The 19306-nt window shown below is 37.4% G+C and overlaps 1 protein-coding gene across 1 annotated transcript in view; it reads left to right on the top strand.

The window, feature by feature from the left end:
- The window catches only part of LOC115226447, a 577012-nt gene that overhangs the window by 33850 nt on the left and 523856 nt on the right, over positions 1-19306 (top strand). The window contains exons 4-5 of the mRNA XM_036500752.1: positions 136-223; positions 9037-9988. Of these exons, the coding sequence (XP_036356645.1) occupies positions 136-223; positions 9037-9988 (1040 nt within the window). The remainder of the gene's footprint in view (positions 1-135; positions 224-9036; positions 9989-19306) is intronic.

Genomic DNA, 19306 nt, shown 5'->3' with positions numbered 1-19306 from the left:
ATATTTGTTTTATTACAAAACGTCTAATCTACTTCAAAAACATTTACTTGAATTAGAACTTTCACATATTTCAACCATATTTAGTATAAAAAGTCATTTCAAAAACATTCTAAATTATTTTTGTTGTGATTATAGAATTCTGGCAGAGTATCTCATTCATGGCGACATGATCAAAGGTCATGTTTTTTTCAAGTTACACCAACTTGTCCAACTCCACTTGTTGGTAAGTGTACTTAATTGACAATTATTAATTCAATTTTAACAATTGTTTTTCAACAGTTCATAGTTTGGATTATTGAAGAAAATATATATATATTTATGTTTTTTTGTATATCACCTTATTGCAACTATTTAGTGTATTGTCAGAAATTTAGCTAAAGAAGTTTTGTTTATTTTACTAGCAGAAACTCTGCTCTGCGGATGGTTTTCTGCTAACTAATGTAATAATTACTATCTCATTTTTCTACATATTATCTCATAGTTTATTTCATATATATATATATATATATATATATATATATATATATGATCTCATCTTTATGCCAGAGAGTGTTATTATCTGCATTCAGTTATTGTCCATTGATAGTGTTGGTGGGTTCAGGAATTAACTGATGCACTACTTCCATCCTTGTAATGATCAAAGAAGAGGTGACTGATCAAAGGCTGGAGGTGTAGTTGATGGAAAATACCAGTATGGAGAGCAGGTAAGGTGAAATAGAGGTGACTCTGGAAGGAGAATAGATTAAAAAAAGGGGTATGATGTGAAAGGTTTAGGAGCAGTGGGGAAGTAAATGTAGAAGTACATAAGGGAGGGGCTATGGTAGATGGGGCATAATGGCAGATATGAGAGTGCAGTAACTGAAAGCAGAGAAAGGTAATCAGTGGAAATAATGTGGGAAGGGATGGTAATGCAAATGCATGATGGAAGTGGTTCTGCAGGTGGAGGAGGTAACTGGAAGAACAAAGAAAGCTGGGAATGTAATATGTACTGTTTCAGCTCTCAAGTGATTGCAGCAACTGAGTAGTGCTATAGATAGAGGAATGATGGCTTTCAGGAGATGAATGAAATGTGAGAAATGCTTGACCGGCAGAAAGAGTAGAGGGATTGTGTCTATGTATATATTTATGGACATCTTGATTTTTTTAAATTACTTCTACATATAGGTGCAGGAGTTGCTGTGTGGAAAGTAGCTTGCTTACCAACCACATGGTTCCGGGTTCAGTCCCACTGCATGGCACCTTAGGCAAGTGTCTTCTACTATAGCCTCAGGCCGACCAAAGCCTTGTGAGTGGATTTGGTAGACAGAAACTGAAAGAAGCCCGTCGTATATATGTATGTGTGTGTGTATGTTTGTGTATCTCATCACTTGACAACCAATGCTGGTGTTTACATCCCCGTAACCTAGCGATTCAGCAAAAGAGACTAATAGAATAAGCACTAGGCTGACAAAGATTAAGTCCTGTTGTCGATTTGCTCGACTAAAGGTGGCGTTCCAGCATGGTCACAGTCAAAATGACTGAAACAAGCAAAAAAACAATAAAAGAATATATATATATATATATATATATATAATATATATATATATATGATCTCATCTTTATGCCAGAGAGTGTTATTATCTGCATTCAGTTATTGTCCATTGATAGTGTTGGTGGGTTCAGGAATTAACTGATGCACTACTTCCATCCTTGTAATGATCAAAGAAGAGGTGACTGATCAAAGGCTGGAGGTGTAGTTGATGGAAAATACCAGTATGGAGAGCAGGTAAGGTGAAATAGAGGTGACTCTGGAAGGAGAATAGATTAAAAAAAGGGGTATGATGTGAAAGGTTTAGGAGCAGTGGGGAAGTAAATGTAGAAGTACATAAGGGAGGGGCTATGGTAGATGGGGCATAATGGCAGATATGAGAGTGCAGTAACTGAAAGCAGAGAAAGGTAATCAGTGGAAATAATGTGGGAAGGGATGGTAATGCAAATGCATGATGGAAGTGGTTCTGCAGGTGGAGGAGGTAACTGGAAGAACAAAGAAAGCTGGGAATGTAATATGTACTGTTTCAGCTCTCAAGTGATTGCAGCAACTGAGTAGTGCTATAGATAGAGGAATGATGGCTTTCAGGAGATGAATGAAATGTGAGAAATGCTTGACCGGCAGAAAGAGTAGAGGGATTGTGTCTATGTATATATTTATGGACATCTTGATTTTTTTAAATTACTTCTACATATAGGTGCAGGAGTTGCTGTGTGGAAAGTAGCTTGCTTACCAACCACATGGTTCCGGGTTCAGTCCCACTGCATGGCACCTTAGGCAAGTGTCTTCTACTATAGCCTCAGGCCGACCAAAGCCTTGTGAGTGGATTTGGTAGACAGAAACTGAAAGAAGCCCGTCGTATATATGTATGTGTGTGTGTATGTTTGTGTATCTCATCACTTGACAACCAATGCTGGTGTTTACATCCCCGTAACCTAGCGATTCAGCAAAAGAGACTAATAGAATAAGCACTAGGCTGACAAAGATTAAGTCCTGTTGTCGATTTGCTCGACTAAAGGTGGCGTTCCAGCATGGTCACAGTCAAAATGACTGAAACAAGCAAAAAAACAATAAAAGAATATATATATATATATATATATAATATATATATATATAATTATTAATTAATTAATAATTATTTTTCCCCCTCAAATATAGTATTCAAACTAGTTGCTTCGATTTTCTCTCTCCCTCTCTCTCTCGTGTTTCCGCCCCCCCCCCCCTAATTCCCTTATAAAAGCCAGCGAGCGATCGTATCTCATCCTCATTCACTCGCTACACCTTCAGAGAAAAATCAGATTTCCAAAAATGGCCAGTTAAGTCAATCTCAATCCTGCTCTTTTCATATTTTTAAGCGTTTTGTTTGGATAGCTTGATCTGTTCTCCCTTCGTTTCTCTATTCTCTAAACATGGCGACTTCATGCATTTTTAAAGTATATTTTCCTTCAGCGCCATCCTCGATGTTTATCCCATTCTTCTCCGAAAATATGCCCCCTCGTTTCTTACCGTATATTTTATTATTTATCTATTTTCATTCTCTACCGTATTTTTTTTATTATTTATCTATTTTCATTCTCTCTCTGGCTTTCATTCAGTCATTTATCTAATTAATTATTTTTCCCCCTCAAATATAGTATTCAAACTAGTTGCTTCGATTTTGTCGCCCACCCTCCCACCACCAATACCGGAAGTTTCTACCCAAATACCGGAAACTACCCCCTCCCCCACTATCACCTATGTAGGGTTTATCTGAACATATAGCGCAAAAAATTGTGAAAAGTATGCAGGTTGTAGTCTAGAGTTTCCATATGAAATCTGCCAAATGCAAGCTTTCTTTTCAGGTACATGACACGACTGTCCCTCGTCCCAGGGTCTCTGATGCCCACACCTCCCAAACCCTCAGAGTTGGCACGCTCAATGTTGGCACATTGAAAGGTAGGTCTGGAGAGATTGTAGAGCTGCTTGAATGGAGACGTGTGGATGTATGCTGTATTCAGGAAGTAAGGTGGAGAGGAGGTTCTGCTAGGCTCCTCACAGGCAAAGGACAGAGGTACAAGATTTTCTGGGCTGGGAATACTGACGGGGTCGGGGGTGTGGGTATACTTCTTGCGGAGAAATGGGTAGGTAAGGTAATCGAGGTAGTCAGAGTAAGTGACAGAGTAATTAAAATTAGATTAGTTCTTCACCATAGGACAGCTACCATCATCTCGGCATATGCCCCTCAACCAGGGCTACCGGAAGGACAAAAAAACCAATTCTATGACACCCTATTGCGGACTACCTCATTGACAAATGACAGTGACCTTCTCTTCGTGGCAGGTGATTTCAATGGACATGTTGGACGACATGTCAGGGGCTTCCATGGCGTCCATGGAGGCTACGGTTTTGGCTCTCGAAATGAGGAGGGAACCAGGCTGCTGGAGTTCTGCGATGCAAATGACCTTATGGTCTGCAATACCCACTTCAGGAAACCCACCTCTCACCTAGTCACCTACCGTTCTGGCAGACACACCAGCCAGATTGACTACATCCTTGCCAGAAAAAGGGAAAGAGGGCTGATTATGAATGCCAAAACCTTCCCAGGCGAAGAATGTACTCCCCAACATAGATTAGTAGTTAGCGACTTCAGGATCAGAGCTAAATGGTTGCCCAGAAGAAGACCAGCTTGGAGGAGAAGGGTCTGGAAGCTTAAAGATCCTGCAAATGGACAGAGATTTAGAGACATACTACTCGAAGCCTCTGACGAAATAGAAGGGGATATAGCTTCACTTAATGTGGAAGACAACTGGAGATTCCTACGGGACAATCTGCTGACAGCCACTGACCAGATCTGTGGATGGAGCAAAGTACCATCTCGACCCAGAGTAACATAGTGGTGGAACACTGTGGTTGACAGGGCTATTAGACAAAAGAGACAGGCTTGGAAGGACTGGAAGAACAGTGGTAGCAGAGAATTGTATCAGACAGCCAAAAGGGAAGCGGATAAGAGGGGAAGCGGATAAGAAAAAATTTGCCAATGTTCTGAGCCATGAGGATGAAAGACTTGAGGTATTTCATGTTGCAAGACAGTGTGTGAGAGAGAATCGTGACGTGGTAGGAGAGAAGTGTGTTCGCATGGATGATGGTTCACTTGCGCTAAATGAGGATGCAAAGAGAGAGGTTTGGAGATGCCACTATGAAAGGTTGCTGAATAAAGAAAATGAATGGGATAAAGAGAGTCTGCCGAATGTTGACCCAACAGAGGGACCAGCTATCCGAGTTGATAGTTCCGTGGTAGCTAAGGCAATTAGAAGCATGAAGACAGGGAAAGCCCCAGGCCCATCAGGAATTACTGCAGAGATGCTCAAAATATCTGGCAGTGTCGGCTATAACCTAGTCACCCGTATAGTCAACCAGGTGATACACGAAGGAGTCATACCCAATGACTGGTGTAGCAGCATACTAGTCAACTGCTACAAAGGTTAGGTGATGCCCTAGATACAAATAATTACAGAGGTATCAAGCTGTTGGATCAGGTAATGAAGGTTACGGAGAGGGTCATAGCCCAACTAATTAGAGAGAGAGTTAGTTTAGATGAGATGCAGTTTGGGTTTGTCCCAGGGAAAAGCACCACTGATGCTATATTCCTGGTAAGGCAGCTGCAGGAGAAATACCTAGCCAAAGATAAGCCCCTGTACCTGGCTTTTGTTGACATGCAGAAAGCGTTCGACAGGGTCCCCCGATCCCTCATCTGGTGGTCAATGAGGAAACTAGGTATAGATGAATGGCTGGTGAGGGCTGTGCAAGCCATGTACAGAGATGCCGTAAGTAAGGTTAGAGTTGGCAACATGTACACAGAAGAATTGAAAGTAGAGGTTGGGGTCCACCAGGGTTCAGTACTCAGCCCCCTCCTATTTATCATAGTCCTCCAGGCAATTGTGGAGGAATTCAAGACGGGTTGCCCCTGGGAGCTCCTCTATGCTGACGACCTCGCTCTAATTGCTGAGTCACTATCAGAACTGGAGGAGAAGTTCCAGGTGTGGAAGGAGGGTTTAGAATCGAGGGGCCTTAGAGTCAACCTAGCTAAAACCAAAGTACTAATAAGTAGAAAGGTAGACAATCCACAAATATCCTCAGGAAGATGGCCCTGCTCGATCTGTAGAAAAGGTGTAGGTAGAAACTCTATAAGATGTACCCAGTGTAAGCTATGGACACATAAGAGGTGCAGCAATGTCAAAGGTAGGCTAACTGGGAAGATAGTTTTTGTATGTGGCAGATGCTCTGGAGCATTGACCTCCGAAAATCTGCAGAAAACAACTTCTGTCACTTTCCGGGGGGAAAAACTATAAGTAGTTGATAGCTTCCGCTATCTAGGTGACCAAGTCAGTAGTGGGGGTGGGTGCGCTGAAAGTGTAACTGCGCTGAAAGTGAATAGCCTGGGCAAAGTTTAGGGAGCTCTTACCTCTGCTGGTGACTAAAGGCCTCTCGCTCAGAGTAAAAGGCAGACTGTATGATGCATGTGTACGAACAGCTATGCTACATGGCAGTGAAACATGGGCCGTGACTGCTGAGGACATGCGTAAGCTCGTGAGGAACGAAGCCAGTATGCTCCGATGGATGTGTAATGTCAGTGTACTTACTCGACAGAGCGTTAGTACCTTGAGAGAAATGTTGTACCTAAGAAGCATCAGTTGTGGTGTGCAAGAGAGACGATTGCGCTGGTATGGTCATGTGGCGAGAATGGATGAAGATAGGTGTGTGAGAAAGTGCCAATCCCTAGCAGTTGAGGGAACCCGTGGAAGAGGTAGACCCAGGAAAACCTGGGACGAGGTGGTGAAGCACGACCTTCGGACGTTAGGTCTCACCATGGAAATGATTAGAGACCGAGACCTATGGAAGTATGCTGTGCGTGAGAAGACCCGGCAAGACTAGTGAAGCCATAATCCGTGGCCCCTACCTGGGACGTAGTCAGTCCACCTGTGCATACCTTCCTTCTTGTGACACTTGTGAAGACCTGTTGAGGCAAGTGAGAATCGAATCAAATCGAACCAAATCAAAATAGATGAACATCAATGGAATTTGTATCCTTGTGGTACCAGTGCCGGTGGCATATAAGAAAACCATCCGAACGTGACCGTAGCCAGTACCGCAACGACTGGCCTCCATGCTGAGGGCACGTAACAAACACCATCCGAGCGTGGCCGTCCGCCAGCCTCGTCTGGCACCTGTGTCGGTGACACATAAGAAAACACCATCCGAGCGTGGCCGTCAGCCAGCCTCGTCTGGCACCTGTGTCGGTGGCACATAAAAAACACCATCCGAGCGTGGCCGTCTGCCAGCCTCGTCTGGCACCTGTGTCGGTGGCACATAAAATCACCCACTACACTCTCGGAGTGGTTGGCGTTAGGAAGGGCATCCAGCTGTAGAAACACTGCCAGATCTGACTGGCCTGGTGCAGCCTTCGGGCTTGCCAGACCCCAGTTGAACCGTCCAACCCATGCTAGCATGGAAAGCGGACGTTAAACGATGATGATGATGATGATGATATATATATATATATATATATATATATATATTTACATTCTTAACTAAATTCTTAACTATTGGAAGACTGTCATTGCACACCTTGATACATAAAATTTATATTCCTTCACACAGATGCTATTTAATAGTTATATAAATGAAAATATTGCACATTTAACCTCCCTGTACATGTACATATACACACAAACATAACACAAACATACAAATATTGTGGGCTCCCCATTCCCCTGCTTTCACTTTCTCTCCTTACACTGTCTTTCACTGTTCCCCCTTCCCCTCTCACTTTCTTTTCTCACCCTCTCTTTACTTATTCTCTTTCTCAAATTCCTTCCCTCCCTCTCTTCTTACTTATTCTCTCTGTGACCCAGATTTTGTCTCCACTTCTAATCCTTCAGTTTCATTTCTTATCTCTTTACACTGGTAAGATATGTTAAATAAATTAGTATTTTTTTAACATTTGCCTTTCATTTCTTTCCCATCTCTTTGATGAAAGCTGTAACTGGGAGCATTAGATCCTCTTCTGTTTCTTTTATTGATGCATATATTTTTATTGTACACTTGCACAGTTGTTTCACTTCTGTCTAAGGTTTTTCAGCTATATGTATTACTTGTCTAACTGCATGAATTAATTGTTTGTCTCCCTCTAGACTCATAATCTATCTGTCTGTCTATCTGTCTATCTCCTTACAGACTAACTGGACCAGATTGGACCAGATCCCAGCCCACCCTACCCCCTCACAATGATAAAAGTTTGGTACTCCTGGCATTTAAATATTATTTGATGAACTTTTGAACCTGTATCGTTTTTTGGGGGTTTTTCCCCCCCTAATTTCTTTAGATTTTTATATATGAAGCATCAAGTTATTCAAAATTACAGTTTTCATTCTTTTTTCTCCACTCTGTTTTGGAGTATGTACCTTGTAGTGATTTGTTTCATTTTTGAAGTTTATTTCAGAAGTATATTATTTAAACATAGGAGATTATGATTCTATAAAAAAGAATAGAGTTAGGATTAGGGTTAGCATTTAGAATTTAGAGGTTCGATAAAAAGGTTAAGGTTTGGTGTTAGAACTAGTACTTATGATTAAGTTTTGGGTGAGGTAAAGGTTAAATTTAAAAGAAAAGATTTGAATTTGTGGAAATTTTCAGGGACAGAATTAATATTGCTTTTGTTTGAAACATGGAAATCTAAAAAAATATTCTTTAAAAACTAGTAAAAAAGAGAAAAAGTAATATATAAATATATAAAATGGTGTACTTAGTCCAAAACTCCACAAAATATATCCAAAAGATTTATATGTTAATCATATGTTAAATATATTACTTTGTGATGTTATTGTTAACTCCCTGAGTTTTCAACCAGAGCAATGTTAGGTACTTCAGCTAGTATGTGTGTGTGTGTGCATGCGTGCGTGTGTGTGTGTACATGTTTCCATTGTTTTGACATGGGTACACTAATAGTAAACAACGGTCACTGCCATGCAAAAATTATGTTATTTGTTTACAATCTTCTGCAAAGACATATCTAGATATGGAGGTATTTGCTGTTTGAAGAATAAAAGGAAATGTTACCTTAAACTATAGCCTCAGGTTGACTAAGCTTTGTGAGTGGAATTTGATAAATGGAAGCTGTATGAAAGCCTATCCTAAAGCAGTGTGGGTGATTGAGTTTACCAATGTAGACTGGTCATTGAGTTTGTCCTTTTACATTGAAAGGTAGATATTCAATAAATAGATACTGATAAAATAACCATGAGACTGAAATGCATTTGATATTTCAGCATAGTTGTAATCCAATAATAGAAACCAAGATCAGTTTAGATATAATTGCTAGTAAATTTTTAATTTAGAATTGACTAATTTGGTTACAATTTTTGTGCACATCCAGTGGGTGACCAATTTCAAGTACATTTTGTCTGCCCTATAAAATGTGAAAATTGATTTTATATCTTATGGTAAATATGTCATTCTATTCTCGTTTTCAGATGCCTTAACTATTGAACGCTTTGATAATGGCTCCTTGGCTCAAAGAAATAATAAAACAGAAGTCTTGAGGGATTTTAATATCCATGAGTCTTATAATAAAGATCATGCTGCTTCATGTCCCACATTAGATGAACAATGCAATTTTGTTGCTGGTGCCACTCAGACTGATAATTTAGCCGACCATCTCTTATACAACCATCTTAATTCTTCAAACAGTTCTAGTACAAGTGGTGTTATTGATGTAGACTTCAGTTCAAGTAGCTCTCGCAGCCAAGATGGTCAGAAAAAACGCAAAGATTTTATTCGCAGTTCACACAAATTTGAAAGTGATAGTCAGACATCCCAAAGCATGGAGAGCAATCCTGAAAATGGTACTTCTCTTCCAAGGCAAAGAAGTCCTAGTTTTAGAGCTGCTATTGAAAGTCGCTCAAATATTCATTTACTACCAATTGGAGATGATGCGCAGATTAATCACAAAAGCTCTAATTATTTGACTGCTACACAATACCAGAGCAATAACCACAATGAATTTATACAATGCTCACGCAACAGAAGTTTAAGTTTTCAAGCTGCTATTGAAGATGGACAGCATAGTCCAATTGATACTAATGACATGGATGTCATATCAACTAGTGCAGATGCCACTCCAGATAATCCAAATTTGGCTGAAGGATTTACACCTGACATGTATGGTAAAATCATGCTGCCATCTGGACGAACAGATTCAAGGAGTGTAAACTTTCAGTTAAATACTATTGAGACTGATTTTAGAACTGAACCATTAACTTCAGGAAACATTTCACAATCACTGAAATCCTCTGATGATTTGCATTCTTGTCATGGTTCACTTCTCAAATCAGATGAATGGAAAAAAACCCTTCGAACTGGTTTGAATCAAGAAATAGAAGTGTCTGTTACATATGCTTCACCTTCAACATCCTTGGATAGCAGGTAAGATAGTTATTGAATTTCACATATTTGAAAAATCTGCATTAATGTTATTTATTATTTAGCAGTTATTGTTTAACCCTTTAGCATTTAAATATTCTACCTGTTTTATGTTCAGACCAGATAGATCTGGCGTTTTGCATGTACCCTACAATGACATTCTAAAAATAAACAATCACATCCTTAAAATTTTGAAGCTACAAGATAATAAATGATAAATTTAAAACAAACTGAATAAATAAGAAAAAATATAAGCATATTATAGAATCTATTTAACCCTTCAATATTCAGATCACTTGTCAAATTACATTTGACATAGTAATCAGAATGCTAAAGGGTTAAATAGATTCTGTAGTGTGCTTATATTTTTTCTGTAAATTTGTCATTATAATGTCCACTCCCATGGGTTGGACAGAATTTGTTGAGGCAGATGCCTTTCCTGATACTAACTCTTACCTGTTTTCAAGTAAGGATATATTTCCCCATGATCAGAAGATATGCTTTCAGAGAAAGTTGGAAAGAAGGATACCACTTTCATGAAGGTGATGCTCATTTACAATTATCACATGAAGTCCAAAGCAAGGCAAGCAGACAATAACACACATATAAGTGCACCTGCACACACACACACACACACACACACACATACAAGACATATATATATATACATATATCTAAAGATTCTCTTTACCAAATTCGCTTCAGAAGGCTTTTGTTGGCCCAAGGCTATAGTAGAAGACACATTCCCTAGGTGGTATGCAGTAGGACTGAACCCAAAAACTATGTGGTTGGGAACAAACGTCTTACCACACAGCCTTGCCTTCCATTAAATATAATCATGTTATTATTATACATAAGCAGTATATAAGTAGTTATTAACCCTTTAGTGTTCAGATTAATCTGTCAAATGTAATGCTTATTTGTTCACATTATTCCGAATTATTCAGGTTCAAGAGGAGTGTCCAAAATATTGCTTGTAACTTTGTTAATTTTTTGCATACAGATTTGAAATTTTGTTAGTGGGTGCTTATATACAATGGATTATAGTTATGTAAGTCTAGCTGATCTTTTATAGGCAGGTAAGTTTAATCAACAGGTGTAAAAGCAATAACATTATGGATAAACACTAAAATTGAAATTCTTAATGCATCCTACCTGTGATTTGTTACTAAAATTATCCCAGCCTAGTAGTATAGCCTGGCGTTGCCTGGGATTAAGTTAGGATTATCAAGTGATCAAACACTTTATTTCAAGCCAAAATAAGTGACACCGACATCAAATTTGAGTGAAATCTGTTGATATTGGTAAATGTTTGGCTGAAAATGGGTTGCAGGCAATTTGATTGGGAAGGTCCCATAAGGAATCAGTTTATCGATTATTTCCTCTCATCAATTTTTTTTTTTTTTTTGAGAACATAAAGCATTGAAAGATCCTATGAGTAATGCTGGCATCAAGTTTGAGCAAAATATGTCAAAATTGGTAAAAGTTATGGTTGAAAATAGGGTGTAGCCAATTTTAGTGGGAAATCCTATAAGGAATCAGTTTTTCAATTTTTTATTCTGATTGAATGGAAAACCCTAAATGGATGCCTACCACCAATAGTGTTTAGCCTTGGGATTTGTTAATGGACAAGGCGAAGCATGGTCTCACCGGGAACTGCGATCTGCGGAAGTTAAAGAGCATGTCTGACCCCAAGGGATAAAGCTGCATCCTTGAAATGAAAACATTTTCACCCCTTCCGCACCCTGTAACAATGGTGGCCTCAATCAAGTGGGGCGTCAGGAACTTGATTACTAAGCGAGTCACGTTGCACTGTTTAGGCAGAAGCAAGTTTCTGATTAGCATAATTGGGCATCTAACCCTTAGCCTAAAAGTGTGAGGTGGAAGTCCTGCTGGCTCTAATGAGTTAAGAAACTCGACAGGGTAAGTGACAATGTCTTGGGGGTCGGTGGTCCTGTCAATCGATTTGTAGATGCGCTCCTCACCCGGAATTCGGCTTATCAGCTGGTCACTGATAACACTAACAGCTACATTTTGGAGGGCCAGGATGGTTCTTTCACTGAGCCAATTGATATCTGCATAATTACTTTCCAGATTGGGGAACACTCTTTCCAAAAGATCGGAAGGGTTGTTGATCAGAAGTGTTGCACAGTTCAGAGATGGATATGTTGCCCCTATCATTCCTAAGGACCTTGCCTACTCCAAGGGCTAAAATGTCTTCAGCAAATGCTGCAGACATGTTATCACCAAGCAAGGTCTTAACCTGGAACCACAACGTTGATAACTTAAGGCTTGTGCACACTTCATCAGCCTGGCTCCCTTTAGGAATGACAGGAAGGATTTGCCAGAAATCTCCTGAAAGCAATAGAGTTACACCACCCATAGAAGCTGTAGAATCCCTGATACCTTTCAGTGACCGGTCCAGTGCCTCCAGGGCACCCTTATTGATCATTGTGCATTTGTCCCATACAATGAGACGGCACTGTTTATGAACTTCAGATTCCTCTGAATTTTTGCCAATGTTGCAAGTAGGAACCTCAGCCCTCACCAAATGTAAAGGCAGCTTGAATGTTGAGTGCACCGTCCTACCTACCAGCAATAACGTAGCAGTGATTCCCGAGGAAGCAACAGCTAGTGCAATTTGTTTCTCGCGACGAATCTTAGCAAGTATCATGTTACAAAGCATTTGCTGGTACCTTTAGCAGCATCGATGAAAAAAATACCGCCCACCTGTTTTTCAATGGTACTGACAACAGTTTCATACACCAGCCTCTGATCAGGGAGCAGTTTTGGTTCATTTACTCTCAGGTACTCCGCAAGGCCATCAGCATCATACGACAACTCCAAAAGTAACTTTGGTGGGAGTGTGTTAACGTCCTTTCGCAATGAAGATGGCAAACCGAATGTGTTCAACACTGCCCCACCCATTATGAGCTGGGCATCCTCGATTTCAGTCAGCGCATTATTGTAGATCAGGTCATTGTATCGAATGTCAGTATTAGGGCACTGTTGCTTTCCCAGTCATCATTTGCCTTGACCACCGAGAAAGCAAAATTACGTACAGAGAATTCCATAAACAGAAATGAATGGAAAAAAAGTTTTAGATTAAATTTTTAGATTAACACTTGCACGATTTTTACTAAGAAAAAATAATCGAATTTTTTGCATGGAATTAACTACCCTGAACCCTTTTTGCAGTTCGAAAAACGGAGTATGGTATGGTGTGGTGAAAACCTCGGAAATTTCACACACACACACCATACCCATTGATCTTTTCACCATCTATTTTTCAATGTACGTGGAAAAATACGGAGTTTAAGAATGTGAAAAACATTTGTTTTTAATCTCAAATTTACCATGAAAAACTCCAGGCAAATTTTTAGATAACACTCGCATGATTTTCACTAAGAAAAAAAAATCGGATTTTTTGTGTGGAATCAACTACCCTGGCCTCCTAATATGCTACAAAACCCTTTTTGTGGTCTGAGAAATGGGGTGTGGTGTGGTGGAGCCTTGGAAATTTTACCCATTTATATTGTGTAATTCACTGACAAATTGTTACCTACCTCTTTGTTTCTATGTTGTTAAATAAATGGATTCTCAACAAAACACTTTTTTCCTTGACGTAATATAAAAAACAAAACTCTTTCGCGCCCAAAGTAATGTGTGTGTGAGAGAGGGGGTAGAAAGATGAACGATTTAAAATAAATGATTTAAAATAAATATATTTTAATTGTTGTGTGAGAAAGTATATATAATCTGAATTTAAAATATAGTGTCTTTCAAAAACATCCTAAATTTGAAAACTATATCTCATGTTTAAGAAAAAAAAAACATTTTACATTTTTATTTTTGGTGAATGCTGTCACTGTCTCTCTCCCTCACACACATACACACACACATACATCAACACATGACTTCTCTTTCCCTCACACACACACACACACACATTTTCACTTTGCTATGGCAAGAAGGGACTTACTCATGTTAGCAAACTTCAAAATTGGTAAAAGATAAGGTTGAAAATTGATTTTTACCGCTACCCTTTGGTGCCTCGGGAAAAATAATTTGACGAAAATACAGCTAGGGTCGTGACGAATGTCCTCCTAAAATTAGAGCGGCATGTGTGCTAATTTGTAGACGTGCATAAATTACATTCATGTATACACACACACACACACACCCTGCTTTTTATATATACAGATGCCAACGATTTTGCTCTTTTCAAGATGAGGTACATTAATTTAAATTAATTAAAATACAGGTATAATCAGTACAAAATTTTATTCTTTCTCTATATTTCATTCAAATATTTTTGTTGAAAATAAAGTACAAACATCTTTTACTAGTCAATATACCATTGCCTATGTACTCTTATACAATTTAATGAATACATTTACATAGCAGAATGCCTCTAATAAAAAAAAGTCCATTAACAGGTGAGGCAAAGGTGAATACAGGTGTGTAACATACTGGAAATTAATATGTATTTCTCACTTTCACATATTATTTATAATAAACTGAAAGGAATATATGATAGTATAACTATCAAACAACAAAATATAATTATGCTATATTTCTATCATGAATCTATCCAAAACACCCTTTACACAAGGGCACTTTGCGAAACAAACACATATATGAGGTCTCAACCTGATATGCTTTTGCAGTTTTTCTTTTTTGCAGCGAACACAGTCTGCAAACTTTTTTCCTTCCAGTTATTTTTTCTACTTTATGGAAGACAATATTCTCTCTGTTGCCATCCACCTCAGTTAATTTTACTTTTCTCCCAGTTCTGTGCTTTCTGGAGGAAAAGCCATCATGTAACTGAGATGTGATGTCAACCTGAAATTTCAAATGGTCATAGTCCTCTGGTGGTGGAGGTATCTTGTGGCTTTTTACATAAACTGTATATGAATTAATTATAGTTAGACATAATGCTGGAAATCAGGACCCCAGTAGTTTCACAGTCAAGGACACTGCTTGATACCATATATAATGTTTATAGTAAATAAAGCTCTCATTTCTACAGTATCAGTTGGCTGCCATAGTGGATCAGGTCTTCCACAAATAGAAATTATGCGTTGAGCAGTTTTTCCTCCAAGACTGTTTCAAAATAACTTTACAGTAAAAACAAAAATAAATACTCCAATGGTTGAGCATCAGGAAGTAGACTGTATAGTGGACTAGTCTTTTCTGTGAAATCAGGAATTCTGTTTGATGTAGTAATCTTTAACCATGTTGTCATAATGTTTTCAATATCATTTTCATCACTTTCATTATCAAAATCTTCCTTGTCTGGCGAAGATTCATAAATATCAGTATGATTCATCTGAAGACAAATCACTGTTGTCTTTGTTTATATTTAGTACATCATCAAGAGTAAAACCTAAGTTGGAATCACTACTTGCTGACACCATATCATTAAAAACTAAGATATACACTTCTCTTCAAATATTGAGAAAAACCAAGAAGTCTTAGAAATTTCACCATATTTTTACTTGAATAAAGGCAGGAAAGGCATTATTTTGTATTATCTGAAAGCTATGAGAATTCAATAATGTGATTTGTTTATTTTTTTTAGCGATTTCATAGTGAAATCAGATATGGCTGGATTTGGCTGATTCAAACAAATAAAGGGGAATTACTTTCGGCTGGTTATCACCAGTCTAAACACTAAAGGGTTAATGCATTGTGATATTTATTCTGCTCTTCATATTCTGAATTGAAATCCTGCCAAGGTCAACTTTACTTTACATTCTTTCAAGATTGGTAGAAGAGAGTCCAAGTTAAAATCTGGGATTGATTTAACAACCTATCTTTCCCACATCCTCCATCCCAAATTTCTGGTCTAGTGCCTCTGTTATCTATAATACAGTAAAAGTCAGTTTGAATCTTGCTTGCTTGCAATGTTACCCAGCCAAACTGGCGCATAATGGGAAAATACTATGAATTAAGTTTACCCCGAAATGTTAATATGAACAGAATAAAACAAGTTTCTCATAAATCGGACAAGTAGTTTTAAAGAGAGAGGTTTGGGGGGTTAAATACCTAAAATGGTGCATAATGGGAAAATATTCTGAAAATAATCTTCATTCTGAAAGGGAAAAAATTCTTATCTTTCTATTACAGTGACTTGACAAGAAAACAGGGTTTTTTTAATAATAAATGTATCTATTTTCACTTTTCTTAAACACAATATTTTTAAGCGAATGTGATTTAAAAAAAATGTAAGTTGTTTGTACAGAAAGTATTTATATTTTAGCTTTCTTTAAACAGATAATATTTTAATGTTTTTAAAAATTATGTTTAGGTGAATACCATTACAAAATTTTTTTAGCATATTCAAAGAATATTTTAAAGTGAAAACGACTTGAAAAATCCATAAATATTTTGTAAAAGACCCATTCATAACCTTGGTGTGAAATAGTTTTTTCCATAGGATTTTTTTGAGCGCATGATCAATCCATTCATATCTACCTGTCCATCAGCTATTAATTCATCATCAATACATTTGTAGTAGGAACTCAGGTGAAACACTCAGCAAAAAATATAAAAGTAACTTTACAGTTTTTCTTTAGACTTTATCTTTAAATTCTGGTCAGATTTTGATTTATGCTGTTATCATGAGAGAGAGAGACACACACACACACACACACACACATACTAGTGTGAACATGCTATCTTTAAGTATGTTTTGCATTGATTTGATATCATTGTATCATAACTTCCTGTCATGTAAATGTGTAAGTATACATATGGCATGCATGTGGTAAGAACACTGGCAAGACATGCAACATGAAGAAAGTTTGAATATCAACAGTGGAAAATGTAAAATAGACCTATAAGGTGAAATGCAATTATCTTAAAAGAATTTGCATTTATAAAGTAATAAAAAAAATACTTTCTAAATACTGCCAATAAATTTTGATATACACACACATAGCAATGCATTTTTAGAATTTGCTATTGAACACAATATCATTGTAAATACTGTTAGCCTGTCTATGTTTATGTGTAGTGAAAAATTAAGCCCAGCTCATTCATATTGTCACCCTTTTGATGCAAACCAAATGAAAGAAGTGTATTGTTTATTTATATAGATGACCTGTATTTAAATAATCAAATATTGTTACATACAAAATGAAAGTGAATCAAGGAAAGCCAATACATAGATATTTAATAGCAATGAAATTTTAGTATTACTTGTGTTGAAAACAAAAATATTAAAAGTATATTTACCATTCTATACCTATGTGCACACAGCTATGACAGCAGGGTACAAATATTTTTACTGTTGTTAAAGCAATGAAATATTAATTATTAGAATGCCAGCAAAGCATGCAACAGTTGAAAATATAAAGTTTAAAGTTGACAGCTAAAAGATGAAATAATGCAAAGTAGTTGTTAACAGAACATGCATTTAATACTAAAAACAATGATGAATAAATGAAGAATATTAACTGAGAAAAGGACAATGAACCATAAGCTGTAATAATAAGAGCAACTCCTACTACCAATCAACTTTCAGCACAATCTCAGCAATTGAAACTAGAATAAAACAAAATATTACTTGTATTAAAGAAGCAGGAAGGAAACATACACTATGATAATAAATGTGTAACAAAAAAAGTAATGGAAATTTTTGAATGGATTATATCACACACAAATAGAAAATTAAGTTGCAGAGATATTTGAACATGCAATGTTTTCTAAGTAGCATTTCAAATGAGAGTGTACTTGTGTTCACACATACACATAAACTGTAGTCCCATCATTTAGCATGCATTACTGAAAGTTCATAATAAGCATTTATTTAAAAAAAAATAATATCAAAGATTGTGTGCGTGTTTATTGAAACTGAAGCTGGAAGATTGTCTTGTGATTTGAGTTTCAAGCCACTGCAATCTTCAGGTGAAACATACATATGACTGTAAATGAGCATCATTGTCATACAAGCAATGTTGTTTGTTTTCAGTCTTCCATGGAAAACATGCCCAGCCATGAAGAATATTACCTTACTTGGAAACAGGTGAGGAATGGTGGCAGGAAGGACATCTGGCTATGGAAAAGCTGCCACAATAAATTTTTTTGATCTGCAATCATGGGACTGTGAATGTTAAATGACAATTTTGATATATATTTGTGTGTGTACACACAAAACAAGTATAAATAATGGTCATTACATTTTTTTTTTTATTGCAGTAAATTTGATTATTTGATTTAGAGCTGATTCCAGTTGTCATTATAGGTTTGTTATTGACAGGTTTACTCAACTGGCCCATTGATTGGTTGAGAATAGATACAATAAGAGATTAAATACAAAAATTTATGTTATGGTAGGGCCACTGGAGAGTGGGATGCTCCCGTAAATAGTAAATTACATTAATAGAACACAACAGCAAGGAAAAACTGCTGGCTAGGGTCTTAGGTCCACCTGAAGACAAGTACAAACAACCCCTTCTAGATATAATAACATGGAGATATTTGAAGTAGGTAGAAGTAAGGACATTAATGGGATTGAGATTTGTTATAATAACAACCAAGATGAGAATAAACATAAACAGTACAATAGGGGGAGGAAAAATCAAACCATAGATTCCTACCACATAAAACGGAAAGAGAAATCTATGAAAACTATCTGGTTCAGCAATCCATTTGGGGTCCAAATTGAAACTCTCTGTTGAGCAGATGTGGAAGGTTGTTTAACCAGCAGTCCATGAGATTTGTTTACTCCAACATGAGGAACCATGCACAAATAATAGTATCCCATAGATTAAGGGAATTAGAAACTATAAACTCAGTTAACTTAGACTTGAATGAAATATGTAAAACCAGCAAGCATTGGAAGGAACATATGAATAATATTGATAATAGGAGTACCTGCAACTATATTAGGAATAATAGTGGTAGTGAGAAATGTATTAGTTATGCTGCTAATAGTAATGATAAGTGTAATAATAGTGGGGATAGGGATTGGAGAAGAGACTGTGACTTTGGAAATGGTGATGCTGCAGATGATTGGTTGAACATGGGGGATGAAATGAATACTAGGGATATTAACACCAATAACAAGGATGAGGTTAATTGCATTTGTAATAATTTTTTATGATAATGTAGCAGAGCTACATAACTTAGGCATAGTAATATGTGAGTCGACCTGCACAACAGATGAATATATTAATGAGATAGCTAGCCTCGCTTTGATACACAGCCTCACTTTGACTCGTTGCCTCATTCTGAAACACTAACCTCGTTCTGAGCTATACTATAGAAACAGTCTCAGTTCCTGCCATGCTTTGGTCAAAGACACATTTCTTC

The sequence above is a fragment of the Octopus sinensis genome, linkage group LG2 (assembly GCF_006345805.1).
Source record: "Octopus sinensis linkage group LG2, ASM634580v1, whole genome shotgun sequence".
NCBI lineage: Eukaryota > Metazoa > Mollusca > Cephalopoda > Octopoda > Octopodidae > Octopus > Octopus sinensis.
The sequence above is the reverse complement of the archived record's forward strand: the minus strand, read 5'-3'. Positions and strand labels throughout refer to the sequence as shown.